This window comes from Acanthopagrus latus, chromosome 5 (assembly GCF_904848185.1).
Source record: "Acanthopagrus latus isolate v.2019 chromosome 5, fAcaLat1.1, whole genome shotgun sequence".
NCBI lineage: Eukaryota > Metazoa > Chordata > Actinopteri > Spariformes > Sparidae > Acanthopagrus > Acanthopagrus latus.
Window position 1 is genome coordinate 11,478,802 of NC_051043.1, and position 25,004 is coordinate 11,503,805.

Sequence of the window (25,004 nt, forward strand, 5' to 3'; positions counted from 1 at the left end):
ATGTTGCATCATAAAGAGGTGCTGCCCCCGTGCGGTGCGGGATACTCACCTTTAATCTGACTGACACTGGAAGGAAACATTTCTTACAATTATTCATTACATTTGCACATTCAACCAGTTTTATTGAATAATTCATGTGATGTTGAAGCAATCTGTTCCCATTTCAATTAGTCAGAGTAGGTCATGTGACCATGCTCCTGAGTGCCACAGCTGGTGCTCATAGAGTGGTGCAGGTTATAGTCCTAAAACCTGGAAATCACTCGGCATTTTTGCACATCTTGTTCCCTCGTCTAAAAGTCTGTGAGGTTTTTTTGCAGGTAATTTTTAGTTAAACATCTGAAATAAGGTCTGTTGTTAACGCAGGCTGAACATATTTACACGTTTTGTTCTGTGACATGAAATACATCATTAAATGTCCCACAGTTTTTTCATAAAGCACTTACATGTCTTAAAAATGTTTAGAAATGAGAATACAGAGGTTGTCAGGGACATTAAAGGTCATCATCTACTCATCTACTTGATAGTCCGACTTTAGTATTAGTTCAACTATTCTAACTCCTCACTTCACAATTTGTACATTGATCAGTTTATAGAAAATTTGTAGTAACTGTATAGTAAAATGCTTAGTGGTGGTGGCATTTAAGTGATGTGAAGGCAATATCATCTGTTTATATCCTAACTTTTGCGTTTTACCTCTAGCAATTTAATTTATGCCTTGAAAATCACAAAAGTGGAAGTCGTCTGTAGAGATCATCTTGCTGAACAAAACGTGTAAGTATCATAATCTTGTTTGCCACAGAGATTATTTTTGGTGATATTCCAGAATCCAATAAAAAAAAATTCCACAGGCTTTTTATGGAGGGAACCAGGGTGATGCTAACTTGGGTTAGTCTACAAAATTTTGTCATTGCTACAGCACTCTAGAGGCATGTGTATTATGAAAATAGAAAAACGACGCCCACTGCTGCTAGAGCTATCTCTTTATCAAAAAAAAAAAAAAAAAAAAAAAAAATGGAGGACAAAAGTTAGAAAACAATATTTTATCAAGCTTTTATGATGGTGTGATTATGTTGATAATTTTTGTTGATTTTTTTATCAACTGAATTTCTTACATACGGCCTCTTTAACCAGTTTTTAAAAAAATCATTCATATGATGCTGAAGCAATCTGTTTCCATTTCCGTTTGGGAGCAGGTGTGGATTCCTCTGCAGAGTCATGTTGTGACCGTGCTACTGGGTTCCATAGCTGGTGCCCATTGACATCTGTATTATAAAAATAGAAAGTGACAGATATGGTTCATCTTTTATTCAATACTAATTACTGCCAGCAGGGAGGAACGTGCAAACTAGGGGTCGACTGATGGGACATTTTCAGGGCGATCTTCGTGTCAAAATTTCAAACAACCAGTGAGTATAACTTACTAAGTATTGCTCCTTAGGGTGTACCTGACCCCAGATAGGTGGAAGATAATGGATGGATGGATGTTCTTTAGTAAAATTTTGTGGTACTTGAGTATTTCCGTTTTCTGTGACGTTACGCTTCCTCTACACAACATTTATTTGGTAACTTTAGTTACTAGTTACTTTTCAGATTCAGATTATTCAGTGTTCATAGGCTATTAATTGTGATGTGTTACCAATCAGATATTGTTGTGGGCAGGACATTGTGTGAGAGGATGTTGCGTCAAAGCCAAAGTAGCACATTTGAAAATTAGTGTATTTCATCAGCAGTCTGAAAGAAAAATAAGCGGCTTGATAATAGGAAAATGCTGAATATTGGCCCTGATAATCTCTAGTGAAAACATCAAGTTTGTCACTTACTGTTTCAGTGTCAGCAACATCATTCAGATGTGTGATTTTGTGTTTCTTGTAAAGATCTCTTTTTCCCATGCATGTCAGCATAACCCAGTCAGCGACCACGGGAACCTGAGGGAAAAACACTCTGCGTCTCATTATGTTCCCTTGAAATCAATATTTCAACTGAAGGGACCAACTCACCAAACTGAGAAATGTTAAAGCTGCACCCAAATTCACTACGGTCGGTACGATTCCAAATTTTCCTGCCTGGAAGATAAGAGAAGGCTCCAGCTTTTGTAACAGCAAAGAGAACACACCTTTTTGCTGATGATCTAATTTCTTCAAGATTTGTTCAGTCCTCACAGTTCCATGTACAACGACGTCGAATCGGATCCCATACGCTTTGATTAAGGTTCTAGTCTCCTCTCCATCGGGGGTCTTGTAGTATTTTGCAAACCTATAAGCAGTGTTTTGTTTTGTTTTTTAAATATGTGTTTTCCTGTCTTAAACTCTTTATTAATAAGCATTTCTCCCATTTAGTTTTTTTTTTTACCTGAAGTTGAATCCAGGGGCCACATTATTGGCAGGATTTTTGTTGTCCAGCCTGCGGAAGCTGTACTGGGGGTTACACTTCCCGGCCCACCAGTCCAGGTCACAGCTCCAGTCTATAATAATACCGAGGATACCACCCTGTATAAACACAGCGTAAACCATGAACGATAAATCCATTGTTTAAGTTTTATAATATGTGCAGAAAAATATGATACTTTAAAGGGATAGTTCAGGTCTTTTGATGTGGGGTGGTATGAGGCACTTCTTCCTAGTACCTGCAGGAGATGACCGTCAGTTCTCCCCCTTGTGTGGAGAAGCAGCTTCTAGCATCGACAAGAAAACAGAACATTGTACTGCTCAACGGTACTGACAGCAAGACGTATTTGACCCAACTAGAACTGCTTCCCCACACAGGGGGAGAGCTGACCCCTGAGCACCGCATACAACCCCACAGGAAAAAACCTGAACTATCCCTTTAACCGCTTGTGAAAGATCTGACAACTGAAATTCAACAGAGTTAGATAGTGTGTTGAATTGAACTCTGTGCGTACCTTCACAGCCATGTCTTGGAATTCCTCTCCAGCCTCTGAAACAATGTGTTTGAGGCGGAATATGGGGCAGTCGGGGTCTGTTGTGCGATTGAATCCACACCTCTTCAGGTATGAGGAGTTAATATGTGGCAGTATGTTCCTTCTGACAAACAAAAGGCAGACCAATGTTTGATTTAATGACACAAATCAAAGCAGCATGTTTACATAAACTGGACTGGTAAGATCCTGCGTCTCCCCACACAATTTTTTTTCACAGAAACGCTGACCTGTGAACGTTGAACTTTGGGTATGTTATGCTGTTTTTGATCAACACAGTGAAGTTCTCTGCTGCAGCCAGCAGCGCATGTCTGTGGGACAGAAACAGCAAGTCAAGCCATATCTACTGTATACTATGAATACTATTACATTGCAGGTATTCTTACTCAGGCAGCTTGGTGTCTATTTCAAGAGGGCACCATGAGATCACTTCACACGTCTTGACAGTTGTGGAATAGTTCTCACACAGCCCCGTCAGGATGCCTGAGTGGATATGTATCTGCATAGTATCACATCATTTACAGCTGAAGTGTGAGCGCATACCAGTCAGAAGCCGCCCGGTGAGGAAGACCTACCATTTCCTCGAGGATCACTGTATCCCTCGATACAGTCACAGTCATCCACACAAGTAGTGGATGGGTTTGGAAGCTGGAGGAGAAAAAAAAACACACATCCATCTGTTAATCTGTGTACATACATATATTAGAGTGCATTTGTAGTCATTTTACTGGCCTGAAGCTGAGCAATGTCGCTGGATCTGAATAATGACCATTACATTCAAGTATTAAAGCTTCAAAATTGCCTGCTTATTTCATTGTTTCCATCCAGTTCAATAAATATGTGAAATAAGTTGGAAAATGCATCAGTTACACTTCTGGAGCATATCATCTTGATGGGGACATGTTTCTGTGTTGTACACTCGGTTGGACAAAAACATAAATATAAAGATATGGCCTTGGGCTCAGTAGACCTGTGATGAACATCTTTAAATATAGATTCTAGAGCCTGAAAGAGAGGCTGATTGCAAATTGCAATGATATGTGATGGAGGCATCAAAAAACTTTATCATCTAAAATGACACCAGTGCACTGAAACAGTGAATTATCCCAAGCATCTTTGTACCTATTATAATCTTTAAAAATATTTTTGAATAATGCATATGTGGTAACATAAACTCTGAAACAGATAAATCTGTGATAGGCCATTAAAGGGCCATTATCAGTCAGCCAATATATCAGTCAGCTCTCATAGTTTCTGACATTTCGGGATCCATTTTGAATAACTTCATTGGGCTAAAAATTGTTGGCCCATGTTGTCACTCACCTCAGGACAGCGGGACTGAGTTTGCTGAGGGGTAACAACCATGTTTGTTAACACAAAGAATGAATCACCACCCTGTTATGCGGAACAGAAGCACAGATGGAACAAAGCAATGAAATAATCTCACTCACAAGCAAACTGTATAGATTAGTTCAGCACAGTTGCTGTGCCGTAAACCAAAGATGAAGATATGCTGGAGGGTGGACTTTGGGTTTGTGTGTGTTTGTAGTAAAGATGAAATTTATATTTGAAACCTGAGGTGGGATAACGTAATCAGCCACGTCCCAAAATCGAGGGTCTGCATCAGACGTGTTGGTGAAGGCAAAACCTTTCACCTTGGTGGTGACGGTACTGAGGACGGAGTCGGTCTCCTGGTAGGCCTTCTGCACCACACACACATACCTGCAGGATTACAGCGGTGGCATACTTTAAAGTGGCACTACGTAGTTTTGGGGAATACGTTTTAATCAGAAGAGAAAGATAAACACGACTGATTTTCTTTTTTGCCTAGACAAACCTAATGAACAAACTCTCTTTGTTTCCATGACTGAATAATTTGAATAAACAAACTGACCTTAAAGAACAACACAGTTTCATACTGGTTTACTTACCTAAACCGTGTTTACATTTTGGTGGACCCTGCCATCTTTCTAGCTTCAAACAGTGTTCTGGGGACCTTATTTTCCTCTGAGAACAGCTTGTTTGCTCAGTTATGGAAAACATTTTTTGATCACCTCATTAAAATTGTTTATGTTAAAATGATTCTCCATAACTACACAATACCCTTTACAATACCCTCTGATCACAACAAATCACCAGGCAGCTCATTACAACAGCTTTACCCAATCCCAGTGCAGTGCTGACACCACATTCCCGCATCAAAGCTTCATGTCACTTACCCCACCACATACAGCACCACCAGGAACTGGGTGAACCTGAAGACAAATCCTACCCGTACACTTGGTATAACCAATGTTTTTGGCGTTTCATAATCAAACACATAATGCAGGCAGCCCTGGCAGCAGCCTGCAGTCTTGGTCATCGCTGCACCACACACACCAGTGATGGACTGCGCAGTAATGACGAGTGGACATAGCTGCTCTTATACAAATCATTGTATTCAAATCATATTCACCTCATCGACACGTCTTTGGCCTCGGCATGTTCTTTCCTGTCGTGAACATGAAGCAGGTTTAAACAGATGATATACAGTATGGGCTGGGTGGTAACACTTTCACCTTTTTTGACCAGACTACAGGTGTGGAGGTGATTTAGTCTAAGAAATAAGTTTGCAATGAATAAATCAGCAACATTCACATGATGTAAGTGTGATCACCATGTTATTTAAAAGATGTTTAAAAAGGTTTCATCCTGTGGCTTGTATTTTGGTGTTGTAAAATTAATACAATACTAATGAGGTTATACTATAAAGTCAGACATTTTTTTACATAACAGAATAAACAAGCTGTTCTCAGAGGAAAATAAGGTCCCCTAATGTATGTCTTTTGACATACGGTCAAAACTGTTTCTGTGAGTCATGATTTGAGTTAATTTCTGAATGTTTAAATCTAAAATTCTTCCAATTTTGCACCTTCAAACATTGAGTGAAAGCTGCAGGACAGGACAGTGTAACTGTCACTGTCACTGTCACTTTATCTATTCACAGGTTGGGACAGACTCAGATAATACGCTGCAGCAAACACAATGACACTCTGTTGAAATGACTCCCCACACAAATGTTTCAGTGACTGCCTACCTTCCTCGGTGTGTGCCCGTGGTTTTACATGCTTTTTAATCTGAAAGTGGCATGTAAATGCAAATGCATGTGGCATGTAAATGCCACTTTCAGATTAAAAAGCATGTAAAACCACGGGCGCACACTGAGGAAGGTAGGCAGTCACTGAAACATTTGTGCTTGTTATTCATCTCTTCTTCATTATTTGATACAATTCAACGTCAGGAGTGCAGAACCTGCGCTGTTTTTACAGATACTGAATTGTGATGTGCATGAATTGTGTGTGACCATAGGAACACTTGCAACTACCACTGGTTAAGAGCTTTTAATGTCATAACACACATCGACTTGCATGAACACAGGACAGGTACAATGTCACTTTGGTCCAGTAGTACCTCAGATATAAAGTCTGTATAAAAGAACCATTTCAGTTCACATAGACACTTTGGCATCCCATTTTGTCAGCGGCGTAGCTTTCCCACCATAAAATATGTTTTAAACTAGCTTCTTTCAAGTTTCTTTTAGCTATGGTGTCATATTCACACAGGTAAGAAAGAAAGGCTACAGTAGACTGTATACACAATATACAAATGAACATGATAAATATATTGAATATATTTTCTTTTTGCAGAGCTGAAGTCACAACCCGTCTGGTTTGCCCCATGGGACCTTATTTCATAAAAGCTTTGTATTTTAGCCAAAGGAAAGATGATTAAATTTAATTGTGCCTTGATTTACACATACTGTCAGATGCTTGTCAATTTAAAAGATAACTCTTTCTTTCTTACAAGTAAAATATTTAGTTTTGTGTGACACCACTGGTGAACTACATCGTCCCGCTCAACATACGTCACCAACACCAACATGGCCGCCAATTCGGCACAGAAAAGGTCCTCAAAAAGATGAAAATCACAACAAATCTGGTCACATTGACCACTGCTGTGAAAGGACAGCTGGTTGCTCAGTTCAGTGAGCAAGACTGTTGGCTGTGTAGTCTTTATAATTCGGTATTTTCGGTCTTACGTTTCATTAATGTTATGACAAACTGTGACTTTCTTGACTTGGAAATGACTTGCGATTCATGACATAATTCAATCAGGATTTCTTTTTAAAATAAGGTACCAGAGGAAAATCAGAAGGGCCGTGACTTCGGCTCTGTCTGTTTTTGTTTTTGTTTTTTTTTTCCATTGAACAACGCAGACACATGTTAATTCATTAATAAAACTAATGATGTACAGTCATTACGTTTTGTGTTTCAGTGCTGAATTTTCAAGTATGATATGAAGGCATCTACAATGTATTGTAGAAAAAACTATAAAAAACAGTCCACGATAATGAAGCTACAGTGATATTAGACCAGGAAAAGTTATTTTTCATGTTAATGTCCTCCAGTTTAACTCATCAGGCCGAGGCTGACAGGCTTCTCACCAGAAGAGAAAGAAGAAAGCCTGCACCGTTCCCATTTATATGACGGATGGTTTCCAACAAAGCTACTAAAAATGTAAAAGGTCCAATGGTTTCATATTTGGCCAAAGTCAAAGTCAAGACCCCCTTCGTGAAGGCTGCCTTCATTTGCATTGTCGAAGCTGTTCTTGCCGTGGATCTGTTTGAGGTGCTTGCGGAGAACTGGCTTATGAGCGAAAACCATGTCACAGTAGTTGCAGCGGTGTGGCTTGTCACCACTGTGCAGGTTTAGGTGATCCAGCAAAGAACACTTTTGGGTGAAGGTCTTGCCGCAGATTTTACACTGAAAGGGCTTGATACCAGCATGCACGCGCATGTGTCGGTGCAGGTTGCCCTTTTGCGTGAAGGTCTTGCCGCACAGGAGGCACATGAACAGCTTGTGCATCTTGAGGTGGTTGGCGTAGTTCTCCAGCTGGCGGAAGACCCGGGCACATTTTGGGCACTGGTGGTACCACTGTAGAGGTTTGTCGTAGTTCCTCTGGTGCCCGCTGTGTTTCTCCGCAGGAGGGGATGGAGGAGGCGGACTGAGTGGGTATCCGGCCATGCCAGGTGGAACTGCCATCTCACTGCCACGACTGTCCACAGTGGAGTTGATGAGGGAGTGCTGAGGCTCAGGAGAGTGCAGGGCGGCAGGTGGGCTGGAGGGGAAATGACCAGTGATGGAGTTTTCTGCTACGTCAGACACAGACTCCACTTTTACTATAGTGATGTCACTCTCCACCATACCCTGCCTTGGACGTCTGCCTAAGATCTGGAGAGGAGACTTGGGCTCTATGATCACATCGTCGTCATCGTCATTGTCGTCGTCATCACCATTGTTGCCGTCCTCAACCTGCTCCACCTCCTCATCTTCCTCGTGGACAGTCCGGACCTGGGAGTGCTCTTGCTCTCTCTTGGCCTGAGAGGATAAACCCTCCTCCCGCTTCTCCCTTCTCATATCCACCTCCATCTCCAGCTGTCGTGAAGGCTGAGGTTTAATGAACTTGCTGAGCGCCTGAGTGCATTGCTCCACAATGTGGCCCATTTGAAGGAAGCTGGCCACTGTCAGGTAATGCACCAGCTCCAGCTCAGGAAACTCCAGCTGGCCGGTGTAGCAGGACAGCAGCAGCTGCCGGCCCACCTCCGCCTCCTGGATCATGGAGATCTGAACCGCCCTGGAGTCCTGCTGCAGGATGAACTGGTCCCTCAGGAACGACGAGCCAGCGGCAAACACCACCTTGTGACCAGGGACCTCCAGCTGGTTGATGCGTACGGTGACATCACAGAAGCGTCTCTGGTGGCGCAGGAGGTTCATCTTCTGCAGCATGGAATCCCCAAATGTGGCGAAGCGGAACTGCAGAATCACCTGGTTCTGCGCCATAGTGAACCGACAGCCAGCAGCACCTGCTGAGAACGCATACAGAGACTGTATCATCTCTACTGAACAGTTGCACACTGGAAATTTAGTGAATTTGACATTTTGTCTTGAGCTAAAAGTAGTTTACATGGCAGGAAGAATTACCTGTTACAGTTATACTTAAATATACACTTGAGTTAAGCCTACTTTAGCTTTGTTTGAGTATTTCCATTTTGTTAAATTTTATAGGCCACTTCTACTTAACTACATCTCAAAGTCAAATATTGTACTTTTACTCCATTTATTTATTAGACAGCTTTGAGCAACTTTTTTAACTCATAGATAATGACACCAAATATTCTAATGATATAGATATAGAAAAAATAAAAAAAAATAAAAAATCTGATCAATTTAACAGACACATTTAAAACAAAGAGCTTATTTAAAAAACAAAAAACAAAAAAAAATACCGCCAACCATCAACATACACTATATTACCAAAAGTATTCGCTCACCCATTCAAATGATCAGAATCAGGTGTTCTAATCACTTGGCCTGGCCCCAGGTGTATAAATTCAAGCACTCAGGCATGCAGACTGTGAAACAAGACATTTGTGAAAGAATGGGCCGCTCTCAGGAGCTCAGTGAATTCCAGCGTGGAACTGTCATAGGATGCCACTTGTGCAACAAATCCAGTCGTGAAATTTCCTCGCTCCTAAATATTCCACAGTCAACTGTCAGCTCTATTATAACAAAATGGAAGCGTTTGGGAACAACAGCAACTCAGCCACGAAGTGGTAGGCCACGTAAAGTGACGGAGAGGGGTCAGCGGATGCTGAAGCGCATAGTGCAAAGAGGTCGCCGACTTTCTGCACAGTCAATTGCTAGAGAGCTACAAACTTCATGTGACCTTCAGATTAGCCCAAGTACAGTACGCAGAGAGCTTCATGGAATGGGTTTCCATGGCCGAGCAGCTGCAGCCAAGCCACACATCACCAAGTGCAATGCAAGGCGTCGGATGCAATGGTGTAAAGCACGCCGTCACTGGCCTCTAGAGCAGTGGAGACGCGTTCTCTGGAGTGATGAATCACGCTTTTCCATCTGGCAATCTGATGGACGAGTCTGGGTTTGGAGGTTGCCAGGACAACGGTACATTTCAGATTGCATTGTGCCAACTGTGAAATTTGGTGGAGGAGGAATTATGGTATGGGGTTGTTTTTCAGGAGCTGGGCTTGGCCCCTTAGTTCCAGTGAAAGGAACATTGAATGCTTCAGGATACCAAAACATTTTGGACAATTCCATGCTCCCAACCTTGTGGGAACAGTTTGGAGCGGGCCCCTTCCTCTTCCAACATGACTGTGCACCAGTGCACAAAGCAAGGTCCATAAAGACGTGGATGACAGAGTCTGGTGTGGATGAACTTGACTGGCCTGCACAGAGTCCTGACCTGAACCCGATAGAACACCTTTGGGATGAATTAGAGCGGAGACTGAGAGCCAGGCCTTCTCGACCAACATCAGTGTGTGACCTCACCAATGCGCTTTTGGAAGAATGGTCAAAAATTCCTATAAACACTCTCCTCAACCTTGTGGACAGTCTTCCCAGAAGAGTTGAAGCTGTAATAGCTGCAAAAGGTGGACCGACATCATATTGAATTCTATGAGTTAGGAATGGGATGGCACTTCAGTTCATAGAATGAGTAAAGGCAGGTGAGCGAATACTTTTGGTAATATAGTGTATTATGATATGATCAAAACCTGAAAACCTGGCCCATGCTCCTCTCCTGGATGAAAACATAAACCAGACTCTGTTCAAAAACCTACCAATTTAACAGAGCTAGCGTGTCTGTCATTAACTAGCTAGCAAGTGAATTAATTATTCGTTATTAAACTTTTCATCGTAAACTATGTCCACTCTTTAGTTCACCGTTCACCCACTAAAACAAATAGTCCCTAAGAATATTCACTATCAACTTCCACCAAACGTTGGCTGGCGTGAAACAGTTCACTTGGCGCTAACATCAACAACAGATTTTCACAGAAAAAGCTGAAATATAGTTGAAAAACGATGACATCTCTCAGCCGAATTACATGAAAAGAGCGAAAGAGGTCTACAACACTCTAAAGAGTGACATGCTCATCTGGTTTGCTGATAAATAACACGCTAATATATAATAGTATAATTTCTAAGCGGAGCTCGACTGTTGCCGACTGGTCGCATCGATGTTAGCTTAGCGCCAACGGCAAGGTTTATAGATTGACTTTCCTTTGAAGAAAATAGCGGCCGCTGGTGTTAATATTTACAATACAGTAAGACACAAAGGTAATCTTGTATACAGTGACTCTAGGTCAGCTGTATCCATGAAAACAATCAATCACAAGTCGCCTCCATGTTTCTTTCGGCCTACTTACTCCTCCTCTCCTCAGCAGACATCTGAGGCTGTCTGAGAACATGCAGCTCCACAGCTAACTAACTATCCACACTGCGATGTTATTAGTGTTGTTGAAACCGCAGTAAGTGCTGTGTACCTGCTTACCTTGTAAACAAAGCCGTTAAAGGTGGGCAGTCATCGGTCGCACATTGGCCCGTGTCTGTGTGGGGATATGGAGGAACTGCTCCAGATGCAAAATCCATTTAAAGGCCCAGTACAGATCCTGGGATCACACCTCCTCCTCCTCCTCCTCCTCCTCCTCCTCCTCCTCCTTCTTCTTCACACACTTCCTCAATCTAAAAAGGCCTGTTGTAACATGAAATGTAAACCTAGGTAACCACATTGAGGTCAAATCAGTTTTATTTCTATTACTCAAAATCCCAATCACACTGCCTTAATGAGGGCGAAAAGTGGGCGACATTCTCTGACATTAGACCCGCGATTCAAGTAAGGAAAACCTGCTATATTGAAAAACAAGCCCTTTTAACAGGGGGAACATGACGGAAGAAACCTCAGGAAGAGCCACCCCACTGAGCAAAGACATAAGGATGTCAACTCAGCATCTTTGATGGTGTTGAAAAGTCTTCTGCTGGAGTGCAGGAGTGAAAGTCTACTACAGCATGTCCAAGTGTCTCAAAGAGGACTGTTCCTCATCACAAGAACATTTTCACATCCAATCATAATTCAAGCATTTATCAAGAACACATCCAATAGTTACTGAAAAAAATGTTTTATTAAAGTTAGTTACAAAATGTACAAGAGGAATATAAGACTGTCGTCAAAAATAAAAATGAAAGAAAATGGGCAGTGAAGAACATCATGTCTTCTTGAAAAACCTGAAAAAAGAAGATACCAGGCTGTTTAATTTCATTTTTAATACAATTATGCAGTCAAGTATCAATGAGACATAATCAACATTTGTTTCTCTCTTTAGAGATTTTTTTTCGCCAAAAGCAAATCACAATCAACTGCTGTATACACAAACTGCTCAATAAAACATAATAATACTATTAAAACTCACTAATCCACTCATCCTCTATGTATTTACTTTTTTTAATGTCTTGAAACAGTAAAATAACTTTAGACTGTGAACAGTTGAATTCATTAACCATGAGATAGATGAGTGTTTTGTTTAACACATAAACCCCCCCCCCCAAAAAAAAAAAACATGAGCATGGTGGGTAATGTAGTGTTTGGTACTATCTCCCGTACCAGGTGAAACTGTATCCAATCAATATGACCAAAGCAACCAGTCCTACTGATGCGAAAGCAGACAGAGATGAAACCCTCAGAATATAGGATGTACCTGGAACAGGAAACACTGGGTGTGAGGAACTGTCAGTTTCTACATCTGTATCGTTTTGCAATTTAAAGTGCATTTTTAAAGGAACACTTTTTATGAGATCAATATTTTAAAAGATCTTCGTTGACTCAATTATATGCCTAAACAAACTAAATAAAGAGACTTTGTTCTAATGACTGAATAAACTCAGTAAACAAACTGATCTTAAAGGACAACACAGTTTAATGCTGTTATATTTTGTTTATATGTGGCGGACTCTGCCACCTTTCTAGCTTCAAACAATGCTCTGGGGACCTTATTTTCCTCAGAGAACAGCTTGTTTATTCAGTTTATTCACTCAAAAATCTGTATTTCTGAGTTTGTACAATTAAGTCATTCATAATAATTTTGTGAATATAAAAATTCTGAGATTAAATCTCTTCTCCAAATACGACAACGTGCCTCTTTAAGTACTTTCCGTTGCCTTGTACCATAACAATGTTGTAACTGGGTGAAATGTAATGTCAAAAAATAAATCTCAATCCAAATATTCTAATTCTAAAAATTACAGCATGGGGTTTGGATATTTTGGTCAGTGAATTACCTCTTACTTTAGCCCACAGGACACAGGAACTTTTTAAAGCCTAGGAGAGAAAACATTCAGGTTATCCATCAGTTCTGTAGTCAGTAGAGTTAACACACTGTACAGCAGCTGCACCCACCATTTTCCACTGACTGACAGCTCGTAGGATAATATAATAGTTCCTGCCATTCTCTAATGGTTCATTAAAGAAGCCTCCATAGTACAGTCCATCCCCCACAGTAAAGTCCATCTGTGTCCCGACGTGTCTGACTGCAATCTGGGCAGTGATGTGCTCCAGTGAGCTCGCAGCAGAGGAACAGTCAAACATTATGATCCCCTCAACAGGAAGCACAAACACCTGGTACAAACTACCAAAAGAAGAACAAGAGAAGAAACATTTCTTTTAACATTTTAACTTGAGTATATTATGGTCATGTGAATAAAAATACAAACTGTCAAGCACATGGCCGCCACACCCTTACGCATACTCTGCTTCATTGTCTATTTGACACTAAATGGGACCAATATCCGCTAAACGAACATGCTGCTGTGCTGAAGAAGACTTGAAACAAGTGATCAAGACCGTATACTCAGAGAGTTGTGTAGTCTGTTGTGCCCGAACCTGGTAGTGTATCATGTAGCATTTTTGCCCATCCGGATCCGAGTCTATGGGTTTTTTAAACTGTTTTTTTCAGTTAAATACCCGAATAAGGTCTGTGGTTACCACAGGCTGAAGATATTTACAGGTTTTTGTTGTTCTACAACATAAAATACATCATTAAATGTCCCACAATTTAATTATAAAGCTCTTACATCTCTTAAAAATGGTGGCTGCTAACAAGTGGCGACTACAGAGGTTGTCACAGACATCATCACACTAACCGTAAGCTTTTTGTGGAGGGAACCAGGGCGATGCTAACACCATCACTACGCCACTCTATTAAGAAGTAGGGTCATTTTCTCACAACTTACACACTAGCAGATTTATTCAAGTTTAATACATTTTTTCCCAGTTCACACCCGCAGTGTTCAACTGCCTGCCTTGCTGCTTGCCTGCTTGGTTGTTACCTTATTGGGTCCAGTGTGTCGGGTGTTCTGTGTAGCCTCAACGTTGGTACAGGAGTCTCAAATTCTCTGTAGTAGACAACTGGGGCTGGTGGCACTGTCAAATGTTCTTACAGTTAATGTGAAATGCTAAGCATAAAGAACACTTGTGAAATGTATCAGTCCATGAAGCTGATAACACCTAACTTTGATGCAGGAAAACATTCATCAGATAAAGTGAATTTAAGACAACAATACCGGTTAGACTGGTGTTAGTGGTGATGGTGGTTGTGAATCTGGCAGACACTGCAGTGATTGAGATGCTGTAGTTGGTGGCTGGAAGGAGGTTCAGACAGAGTTCAAGCCGGTCGGCCTTGGAGCTCAGGAACCTTTTCCTGTTGTCGTGAAAGGACCTCTGGTAATCTCTGGATCCTGTGTATGTCACCTGGAAAGGTTATATCCAATGTGGCATGAGTCACCCTACATAGTTGGTAAGGTTGTCAAAAAAGGCTGCACACATATGAACTTTTTTAAAAATGGGTTGATAGGATTTTTTTAGCATGTTTCAGTGCTGTTAAAAGAGTCATCGAGTTGCCCTCTTTATTCTACTGTTGTATCAAAAAGGTCCTATTTATAAGAAATATTCCACACATCAAAAATATGTCAAAGATAGGTTTTTACCATCTTAAGAATATAGCCAGAGTCCGCCCGTTTCTCTCTCAGGCCAGCACGGAGGTGCTGATGAATGCTTTTATCTCTTGTCGTTTAGACTATTGTAATGCCCTGCTCTCTGGCCTTCCCAAAAAGAGCATTTCGAATCTACAATTATTACAAAACTCAGCTGCACGAGTGCTGACGAGGACCAGAGGGCGGGAGCACATTACACCGGTTTTAAAGTCGCTTCATTGGCTCCCCGTGCGTTTCAGGATTGATTTTAAGGTTCTTTTACTAGTTTTTAAATGTCTTAATGGTCTTGGGCCTTCTCATTTATCTGACCTGCTTTTAGTCTATCAGCCCCCGCGGACCCTGAGGTCCTCCGGCACCGGCCTTTTAACCATACCACAGGTTAGTTCAAAAAAGGACGGGGAGGCAGCTTTCAGTTGTTATGGGCCCCGACTGTGGAACAGCCTGCCGGAGAGCCTCAGGGTCGCAGAGACTGTAGAGGTTTTTAAAAAGAGGCTCAAGACCCACCTTTTTAACCAGGCTTTTAATTTAAATTCTTCTTAATTCCTTTATGCCGTGCTAATCAGAGCACTTTTTTTTTATTTATTTACTTATTCATTCATTTATTTATTTATTCATTTAAATCCTTTTTATATTATTTTTTTTATTTATCTATCTATTTATTTTTTCTTTTACTGTCTTAATCTCTCATATTTTAACCTTTAGTCCCTCGTGCTTTTAGCCTTTATACTTTTATGTTTTAGTCCCTCGTGTTTTCAGCTTCTATGCTTTTTGCTTTATTTTACTGTTTTAGTCTGTCAGTTTTTAATCTCCAGTGTTTCCTCCTGGGGGCCTGCTGGGCTGGGGGTGGTCTCTGGTCTGGCCGCAGGGGGTGCTGTCGCATGGACGGCTCCGGCCCGGGTGACCAGGGGGCTCTACACCTTGGTGTGGGGCCTCCTGTCTGCCCGGGTTGGGGTGGTCTCTGTGGTGGTGCTCCCTGTGGCCTTGGCCCGAGATCTCTCCCGGTGTGGTTGGCTCCCCAAAGGTAGCTTTCTCCATGCACCAGGTCTCGCTGCCCAGCCGTGTCCCTTTAGTGACAGCTACTGTATGGGTGTGTATGAGTGTGTGTGTGTCTGCGTGCATATGTGTGAGTGTGTGTATGAGTGTGTATGTCTCTGTCCATGTCTGAAGGGGTGGGAGGGTTTGGGTTCTTTTAATTATCTTCTCCTAACTTTATTTTGCTGTTTCTATTTTTCTGCTGTTGTTTGTTTATTTCTGTGAGGCACTTTGAGGTACTTTTTTCTGTATGAAAAGCGGCATATAAATAAAGATTGATTGATTGATTGATTGATTGAAAAGAAATTTTTGAGTCTCACTCTTATCTCGTCCAAACTGACACTTTGGGATTGCAAAACAAGTCAGCCACCATCCCAAAGCGTCCGTTTTTGATGAGTTGGGAGTGAAACTCAGCTTTTCCAACAAATAGGAGCTTTAAAATGTAAAATTTTGATCTCATGACATCCTTAAAATGTTTTCAATGAATATCTTAAAACGTTCTTCCCACAACTACATAGTGCACCTTTAATGGTTAAGTAAAAAAGAAAAAAAAACAGTATGTCAGCTGTACGGTGAATAAGAAAAAGCAAACATTTCCTATGCCTGCATATACACACACAAAATGGCATCTACACTGACAGGATTATGACTTGTCCTGTTACCTTGTAAACTTCTGTGTCCTCCTCATACTTTTCTGCCTTCCAGTACACACATTTTTCATTGAGGACAAACAGGTGATTGATTGCTGGCTTTATTTCTGAAAAAGAAACACGGATGAAAAGAGTGAAGGCACACCAAATCTCCACCCTTTGTTTTCCAAAATACTGCAAATCACTTGATAAACATGTTCACAATGCAAAGCAGATCAGTATCACCACACAAGCATTTATTTCATGTTCACTTGATATGTTCTTACTCACCTATGCAACTCAGTGTAGCTTTCTGCCACAGCCCAGAGCTGCCACACACAGAGACATTGCCGCCCCTCCAGCTGTGATATCCATCCACACAGCGGTGGATCACTACACTTCTGTTATGCCACACCACCTCTGAGTTGGCAAGGAAAGGAACTGGGCCACATTTAGCTGGGAAACAATGACATTGATTGGTTAATTAATTGATTCCAAGTATTGCTGTGCTCTTTATTTGGGTCCACCAGTGCCCTCGACTGGAGGAGCCATCAAGTGGGAAAGCCATGTCTGAGTAAAGTCAAATAATTCACCTGTTGTTTCCTACAGGACGGATGAATCCACAGAAATAAATTCACCAGCACAACTTTGGATAATGTGAATGTAACAAAATGTTATTAATCACCTCAAAAATTGTAACTAGCACGATCAGAGTGCCAAAGCAGGAATATACAAGGGAGCCACTAACCACAGCTGAAACAATGTGGCACCATAATTAATCAGTTACTTAGCGGATGAACAAAACATTCCAACAGTGTGTTAAAAACCAAGAAGAATGGCTCTTTCACAGTTAAATAGATGCATGTCCATGTGTAGAGATGATCACTGTACCTTTGCACTTCATAGATACTCTCCCCCACTCTCCTGATTGTAAACATGTTGACACATTATTTCCACTCTCCTGGTAAAATCCATCCATACACTCATACAGCACCACACTGCCTGGTCTACTGGTGTGATCCCACAGGAGGTTAGTATAGGGGAGGTTTAGTGGGGGACCACAACTTATTTCTGCACACAGACATGAATTAGCACAGATCACATGCTATTAACAGGCACACAGCATGACATGAAGAGAAACACAAATCATCCATGACAGCTGAAGAAGAGATGCAACATGAGACTCTTCGTATATTCTCCCAAATATAAAACTAGTGCTTGAAATATTTTGTCCAAATCGCAACAGATATTTAGATAGTTTATCAATATATGTATGTCATTAAAAACATTGCACCTTCACACCATAGTTCAATATCCTCCCACAGTCCACTCTCTCCACATACTGAGTAGTTTCTCAGGCTCCTCATGCGATATCCCTCCTCACATTGATAATACACCACACTGCCAATGTTTGTTGTGCCGTTCCATTGCACGTTAGCATGAGGTTTAACAACAGGCTCTTCACAAGTGATTTCTACAACAAAAAAACAAGCAAGTCATTTAGGGCATTTTGTTTAAACTGAACAAAATACTGGGTAGTTACCAAGTAGATACTTATTACTTAATCATTAGTCACTCTGTGCGTCTGCCTTCCTTGGCTCTGGTCTGATATTAAGAGCTAATTGTGAACTCACAGGAAATTGATCAGAACTTGACATAATCATGAAGTAATGAAATCAACAGTAACAGTAACTAATGAATAGATAATGAGTATTTAATGATTCTAATTGGTAACTACTTAATATTAATGCATTAAAAGGTACACAAAAAGAGTATCTAATGATTGAGTAAATAGTATTTATGTGTCATCACTAGTTCAGGCCACTCAGCAGGTGCTTCATAGTTAATCAGGAACAATTGAGTCGATTCACCTCAATTTATGAACTAATCTATAAAAAAATGATCCATTAATCCCAGTCTGTTCATCAGTTACTCATCACTATCTACTATAGTCTTTGACTCACAGTTATTCAGGAATTACTTATTAACTATTCATCAATAATCGAGTCGTTCCTGATTCTGTACTTGCTCCTTAGGAGCTCCTCACATTTTTGTGTATAAGTCTCACCCAGAACCCAATACTCTGGTATGTTGATTAATGTCATTATCACCTTGACAGAGAAAAGGTGCTGCGTCCCATTCCCCACTGGGTGTACAAACCGACACATTTCCCTCTCCAACATCTCGATATCCGGAGTTACACAGATAAACAACCTGAGAGCCCACAGTGGAGACATTATCCCACAGCATGACTGAATGAGGGATGGGTAGGGGCACACCACAGTCAACTTCTACAAGAATGGAAATTGCAGTATTGGGTGGAAACAGTTATTTGACTCCAGACAACAGCACAACACCAACCACAACATCGAAAACATTTTGTTACCTTTGCATGAGATGTTTGGTTTTGTCCAGTAACCATTACTTGTACACAATGATATGTTTTCTCCTTCACTGTAATAAAATCCTATTTTACAGTAGTAAGTCACTGTGTTTCCAGGTGTGGAGCTGCCATTCCACACATGCCCAGTGTGAGGCAGTATAGGAGGATCCCCACATAATATCTCTGGGACAGGAAACGATACACACCGGGGAGTTAGACATTGTTTAAAAATAGACAAAACAATTAAAGTACATACAAGTGCAAATGTTATTCAAATAAATTTGGACAACATTTGGGTCATTCTACAGAAATGTCTACAAAATGTCTGGACATGTTCTCTGTTTTCTAACTTTTAACTTAGACCACATTGTTCCATAGCTCGCTAACTCATACATGAATGCTTAATGCCTGTCTATTTATTTTATTTAACTGGTGTTAAATAAAAGTAATAAATAATAATGAATAAAAAATAAAAGTAGCATCAGTGACAATATTCAGAAGAAATGCATTTTTGTGAAATGGCTGCTACAGGGCACCAAAACATGTTGTCAATAACGTAAAAGTGCATTTTATTCAGTGCATTTGTATTCTACTTTTTCCAATTCACTACTAATCAAACAGTAAATCTTGAGATAAATGTGAAAAGTTGTTGGAATTGAAAAGAGTCAGTGGACTTAAGGAAATATCTTATTTCAAAATAATAGACATTTGCCACATGGTAACACCAGTGATGTGACTCCAGGGTACAATTACTTTCATTATGTATTCTATATTATTGTTTTTTTATTTTAAACATGTATGTTTTTAACTTAATTTCTATCATATATTTGATAGTTACGTGTACATTAGTGCATTTTAAATGGTAGAAAAACATGGGTTTGAGCTCAAAATTTGGCACTTTCCCTTCATACATGACTGTAGTAGTCCTGTGGAGCTTGGAATGTTAAATAATGGATTAAAACAAACACATAATTTAACACATGAATTTAAGTTTCAAGAGTTTTCAGGTGAATTATTTCTGTAAAGGCTAAAAAATGACATTTTTAGAGAATGACCCATTTGTAGTTATGCTAACACAAGGATCTCAGCTCTGCTCATCATGCTACTGCTGATTTTACGTGTGTTGACTGGTTCTCATTGTCATGCATCGACTAAACAGCCAGAGGATAAGTGAAAAACACCTTCACCATAAGACGTGACAGAAAACATTAGGACTAATTTCCTTTCTTTAAAAGTTTCATTCACTGTTTGAATTACCTTGGCAAGACAGAGTTGGTGAAGTCCACTGACCGTTTTCATTACAAATCGACACATTATGTCCTCCTTTGTTAGAAAAGCCCTCTTTACAAAAATAGAGTACAGTGCTGCCAGGGCTTGAATTATTGTTCCACACCTGCTCAGTGTTTTCAATTATGGTTGGGCGTCCACACAAGGTCTCTACAAGGAAGCACACACATCAAAACCATGCAACATGAAGAGCAAGATTCAGATTAATCCCCTTTCAGTGCAACAAGGAGAAAAAAGCCCAAACTGTGGATCTGAGTCAGTTTGATAAAACAGTGACTGTACCTTCACAGAGCATAGAAGGTGTCTCCCACCGTCCAGCAGCAGTACAGGTGGACACGTTGCCCATTCCAACATTATGATATCCAGAGTTGCACTGATAAAGCACCTCAGTGCCCATCCTTGAGCTCTTATTCCACAGCATATGAGAGTGATTGAAGGCAGGGGGAAAGCCACAGTCAACCGCTGAGAGCCAAAGCAGTGACACGCTGCATGAAAGTGCATTAACTGGAACATCTCTGTCTAAACCCTGTGCTCCTGAAAAAACTCACTCAAAAATTTAAAAAACTCTAAATATGTGTGTAATTATCAATTGGTACTGTGAATATTCAAATTCTGACTTTGAATATCTTGTCCAGAATAACATAGTGCCCCTTTAAATCTATCTTAAGACAATAGACAGGAGCCCTTTCTAGGTGGTCAAAGGTAAAAGGTTTTGCTTGTGGTAATCAGCTACCTTACATACTGCACCTTTAAGACAGACTTTGAAGTTGGAAACGTATCCTTTGAAAAAGCCATTACTTATGAAGAGACAATTTATTTAAACATAGATTTCACATCACATCAACTAGCCCTTCAATCTACATTTACCTCCTGAAAAGCCAGACAATTAAAATAAAACACAGATTTCATAAACGTCACAAGAACCTAAGAGCAGAGGAATCAAAGTACAGAGTTACAATGTGCTGAATAATCATGAATAGTCAAATCTGCGTGTGATTTGTTACCTTCACAGACTATGGTGGCTCCTCTCCACTGTCCATCAGCTCCACACACAGAGCTGTTGTCGCCACTCCTCCGCACGAAACCTTCGTCACAGCCAAATATGGCCACACTGGCGTATGTGGTCCCAGTGACTGACAGCAGCACCGCGTCCTCCACTGAGGCGGGCCGGCCACAGTCGACCACTGAGAGGGATTACAATACAAAGCTTACCCGCTGACCAAAACATCTGCATAGATTTCACATCAGGTTTGAAATGACTCTTTTACAGACAGCTACACACACAAATGACATTCAGGGCTCTAAAAAACGGAACCCCTTACACTAATTCACACTCCCTGCAGGCTGGTTTTACCTTTGCAGAAAGCTCTGTCTCTGTGAGGATGGAAGGGCTCCACTCCGTTGTGAACTTGATAACCCAGCTGGCAGCTGCACTCAAAACTGCCCTCAAGATTCCTGCAGCGACCTCCGTCTCCACACAAGCCTGTGATCCCGCACTCATCGATGTCTGCACCACCAAATGGTAAATAAAACAGTTAAACAGATGAAGGGCCCCGAACTGTAGTTTAAGCCTATTAAAATTGTCCTCAAGAACTTGAACAGTGATCTGACTGAAAGCCAATGAATGGATCTTGTGGTGAGATTATTTTTAACAGTGCGATCAGAAGAAAAAAGAGGACATCTGAATTATTTTCTGACATTTATTTTTACATGATGTGATGGCCACATTTTTATGTTTTTATGGGAGGCCAATTTTATTTCATGTAGCAAAATCCACAGTGTGGAACATGATCTGTAAAAGGCTGATGAATACCTCTCCTGTTAAAGCACACACCTCACGCAAGCTTCCAATATTGAGCCTCAGGGTGCCAATCCTCTCCATAATCTTTGCTGCATTGTCATAAAAACTTTAATTTTGAACCATAAGAAGTTCCTTAGATGTCTGTAACTGAAATTGAGTAGATGTCTAAAACTGCATTGTATAAAATTCTTTTTTTTACCCTGTAGGGATGTTACTCACACATCAATAGTAAACGGTAAAAAGACATCAAAAATTAAATGTATGGCTCTTGCTCTGTGGGATTGCGCAACTTTGCGAGATTTTATTACGTCTCTGACATTAATTGAGCTTTTAGTACAAGATGCCTGTGCATGTAACTGTAATTATCCTCTAAGATATATGAAACAGAATGTGAGCTTATGTATGAAACCTAATGGATGACAACTTATAGGTGTAGTTCTTTTGGCTTATTACCTTTTCTGTCATTTATACCTTCACTAACCTTGTAAAACAACCCAGTTTGATCATATACTCACCCTGGCAGTGGGTCCCATCGTTTGGGATGAAGACTTCCATGTTGTTCGAGGGGCTGTAGCCAGCCAGGCAGGTACAGTAGTAGCTGCCGAATGTGTTGTGGCAGATGGTGTGATGCCCACAGATCCTACTGGCTCCAATTGCACACTCATCTTTATCTAGAAGAGAAAATGTTCATTACAATTCAGCAGGAGCTGAAACAGTTAATGTTATCAATTCCACCTGTGAAAATATTGCTATGATTAGATACTTATTAAATAATCATCACCCCCTCCGCTGTGCTTTGTTTTAAGCACAAAACTCAGAAATGTCAGCATTCTAACATGTACATACACATATACTGTGCAACCAACACCAAGGGAAATATCTGCCTCTTACCTACTAAATGCTCCACAATGTTCACTAGCTACTCTCCAACTTTGTTTATCTGCTATTTGGTGCTACAGATGGTGTACTTTGTAGAGTTTCTCTAGCTGAGAAATCAGCTGCTTGCTGCTGGTGGAAACAATGCTGATGAGAGTGGTAAGAATGAACTAAAGCAGTAAAACCAAAACAATGAGCTGAAAGATGCTAAAACGCTCAGTAGAGCTGAGGGGGAACTGCAGTGCTGGGTGATGATTTTCAGGTCAGAGTATGATCTTTTGTTAATATGAAACAAACAGAGCTTCCTTTTTAAGTTTGAATTCATCATTTAACTCTTCAGTTCTCATTATTTCTCATGAAAAGAATTTGTTGATATGCCTTCATTTAAGCTTTCTCCTACCTTGACAGTATGTTCTCCCATTTCCAACAAACCCGTACTTGCAGTTACAAACTTTGCCAGAGCCATCCAACTTGTCATCACATATGGCGTTAGCGTGACAGGTGGCGCACACATCCAGAGTGTGGCCCTCTGCTAACATATCTGAGAGGAGAGAAAGAATATCCATCAGTATCCATCCGCTCTCAGTGAACTGTTAGTGATACATTTAAAAAAATATAAATGATATTTAAAAAGTCACCACACATGAATGATGGTACAAAAAAGGTCATCCTTATTCTCACCTACAATGACACAGAGAAGGAAAACCATGATCATTGTTCTGTTTCTCTGGTCCATCCTCTCTGAGAGTCCTGTTGCGGTCTTCTCTTCACCACATGCTCAACCTTCTCATCCCCATCTTCTTTTGTTCATCATGGGTGAGCTGAGGTTACTCTGAAAAAAAAAAAAGACATGTCTCCTTTCTCACTGGTCTTCCCTGCAGTCGGTGGTTTTGTGGCTTCATCTGTCATCTGCTGACACATTCAGTTACTCTTCACATGTGATGATGATATGATATGATATACTCACCACTCACTCTGGCACACAAATGCTGCGGGAGCTGATAACGGCTATTTTAGGCCGAAGGAAACCTGCTGGATGCCCTCTGACAAAAGCTGTGTCTTTTACAAGAGCATCGACCGCGCCATTACCATGTGTAACACTGGTCTGTAACCAGATGACTTAGAAACTAGATCAAGTACAAATTATTATTAATGTCTTGCACTACTAATGCAGGCCAAAAATCTTATAAATATCACGTTGCCTACCCTTTGTCCAATGTATTCAGAGTAGTTTTGTAACCCTTATTAGATTATATGTGGCTCAATTAATCCTTTTTACTATATGTACTATAACATCCCTCCTTGTCCCAACACAGAGTCTGCAGTGGGTGCTGAGGGGGTGTTGTTTGGTGTGCTGTGGGATGGGGAGATAAGTCTGAAGAGCTGCTATCTTTTCTGCCCATAAGGGTCTTGTCACTCAAACCAACGAGCTACTGCCTCCAGTAGTGCCTGCTGCTGGACCAGGCTGATTAACCCCCGTACAAAACTTTTTATTTATATCGTCCCAAATCTGACAAGACCAGGACATGATACAGTGCTAAACATGGAGCTAAACATTGCAGTGGTATAGAGAGCTGAATTCCGAAATGATTATTTTCGGAAAACATGTATGGTTGTGAACGGAATGATGGCTTAAATTATGCCACGAACTACAGTCAAGAAAGTCTCGTGTCAAATATCTAGTTTTGTGTGAGAGCCACCGCTCAGTGAACTACAGCGTCACACTCAACACACGTCACCAATCACCAACATGGCCGCCAACTCAGCACAGAAAATGTACTTAAAAAGATGAAAATCTGTATTTTGTTGGCAACTGCAGTTATGTTCAATGGGTTGGTCAGTTCTGCAAGCTGCTAATGTACAGGAGCAGCTCTACAATGTTCAAGTGAAGGGTTTTGGTGAAGGTTCAACAAGGTGATGTCACTAACTTGACTGTTGGCTGTATTTCCTCAGGATTACATATTTTTTTCACAGTCTCACATTTGATTCTTTTTCATGGCAAACTGTGACTTTCTTGATGTTCCAGTCACAACTCAGTCAGGATCAACGGGTTTTTCTAAAATATGATCCCATGTGGCAAACAGGAAAAGGCGTGTCTCTGATTAGTGGCAGCTGAGTTCTTTTTTCTCTGCTGAACCACTGTTTCAGTTGAATTTCTTAGGGCAAGGAAATGTCCGTT

General features: G+C 40.8%; 3 protein-coding genes across 8 annotated transcripts; all 3 read right to left on the reverse strand.

Moving 5' to 3' along the window:
- Nucleotides 1–122: 122 nt before the first annotated feature.
- p2rx4b (purinergic receptor P2X, ligand-gated ion channel, 4b) lies at nt 123–5,448 on the reverse strand. Its single transcript, XM_037097321.1, has 12 exons — nt 5,155–5,448; nt 4,510–4,657; nt 4,259–4,330; nt 3,511–3,583; nt 3,322–3,418; nt 3,166–3,246; nt 2,900–3,041; nt 2,350–2,486; nt 2,160–2,253; nt 1,998–2,063; nt 1,821–1,925; nt 123–1,262 (listed from the first exon to the last, which is right to left on the reverse strand). Exons 1-12 carry the CDS (start codon nt 5,295–5,297, stop codon nt 1,230–1,232), a joined length of 1,191 nt encoding a protein of 396 aa, XP_036953216.1. The 5' UTR covers nt 5,298–5,448; the 3' UTR covers nt 123–1,229.
- Nucleotides 5,449–6,300: 852 nt separating this feature from the next.
- On the reverse strand, nt 6,301–11,457 carry zbtb26 (zinc finger and BTB domain containing 26). 3 transcript variants are annotated; one of them, XM_037097316.1, is made up of 2 exons: nt 11,327–11,457; nt 6,301–8,840 (listed from the first exon to the last, which is right to left on the reverse strand). In XM_037097316.1, the coding sequence occupies exon 2, from the start codon at nt 8,812–8,814 to the stop codon at nt 7,510–7,512; it is 1,305 nt and encodes a 434-aa protein (XP_036953211.1). In that variant the 5' UTR covers nt 8,815–8,840; nt 11,327–11,457; the 3' UTR covers nt 6,301–7,509. The 3 variants fall into 3 exon arrangements, with proteins under 3 accessions (XP_036953211.1, XP_036953212.1, XP_036953210.1); XM_037097317.1 differs by having other exon boundaries at nt 6,301–8,837; nt 11,327–11,456; XM_037097315.1 differs by lacking the exon at nt 11,327–11,457 and adding an exon at nt 11,202–11,307.
- Nucleotides 11,458–11,505: 48 nt separating this feature from the next.
- On the reverse strand, nt 11,506–24,137 carry susd1 (sushi domain containing 1). Of its 4 annotated transcripts, XM_037097310.1 has the most exons (20): nt 23,793–24,136; nt 23,507–23,657; nt 23,226–23,366; nt 22,465–22,620; nt 21,503–21,655; nt 21,153–21,332; nt 20,431–20,610; nt 20,119–20,298; nt 18,865–19,044; nt 18,590–18,769; nt 17,773–17,952; nt 17,370–17,549; nt 16,770–16,934; nt 16,512–16,606; nt 14,389–14,575; nt 14,155–14,248; nt 13,226–13,454; nt 13,108–13,147; nt 12,434–12,527; nt 11,936–12,057 (listed from the first exon to the last, which is right to left on the reverse strand). In XM_037097310.1, the coding sequence occupies exons 2-20, from the start codon at nt 23,559–23,561 to the stop codon at nt 12,039–12,041; spliced, it is 2,688 nt and encodes an 895-aa protein (XP_036953205.1). In that variant the 5' UTR covers nt 23,562–23,657; nt 23,793–24,136; the 3' UTR covers nt 11,936–12,038. The 4 variants fall into 4 exon arrangements, with proteins under 4 accessions (XP_036953206.1, XP_036953205.1, XP_036953207.1 ...); XM_037097311.1 differs by lacking the exon at nt 12,434–12,527 and having other exon boundaries at nt 11,506–12,057; nt 23,793–24,137; XM_037097312.1 differs by lacking the exons at nt 17,370–17,549; nt 17,773–17,952; nt 18,590–18,769 and having other exon boundaries at nt 23,793–24,135.
- Nucleotides 24,138–25,004: the final 867 nt, after the last annotated feature.

What these genes read in the sequence shown, in the direction of transcription:
- p2rx4b (XM_037097321.1), bottom strand. Translation starts at nt 5,297, where the DNA reads ATGACCAAGACTGCAGGCTGCTGCCAGGGCTGCCTGCATTATGTGTTT. An exon ending in CTTTAACATTTCTCAGTTTG is followed by an intron (nt 1,926 to 1,997) that starts GTGAGTTGGTCC and finishes TTTTTCCCTCAG; the next exon opens with GTTCCCGTGGTCGCTGACTG. An exon ending in ATGTTGCTGACACTGAAACA is followed by an intron (nt 1,263 to 1,820) that starts GTAAGTGACAAA and finishes TTTATAATACAG; the next exon opens with ATGTCAATGGGCACCAGCTA.
- zbtb26 (XM_037097315.1), bottom strand. Translation starts at nt 11,223, where the DNA reads ATGTCTGCTGAGGAGAGGAGGA. An exon ending in GTCTGCTGAGGAGAGGAGGA is followed by an intron (nt 8,841 to 11,201) that starts GTAAGTAGGCCG and finishes ATGCGTTCTCAG; the next exon opens with CAGGTGCTGCTGGCTGTCGG.
- susd1 (XM_037097310.1), bottom strand. Translation starts at nt 23,561, where the DNA reads ATGGACCAGAGAAACAGAACAATGATCATGGTTTTCCTTCTCTGTGTC. An exon ending in ACCAACTCTGTCTTGCCAAG is followed by an intron (nt 19,045 to 20,118) that starts GTAATTCAAACA and finishes TTCCTGTCCCAG; the next exon opens with AGATATTATGTGGGGATCCT. An exon ending in AGCTACACTGAGTTGCATAG is followed by an intron (nt 16,607 to 16,769) that starts GTGAGTAAGAAC and finishes TTTCTTTTTCAG; the next exon opens with AAATAAAGCCAGCAATCAAT.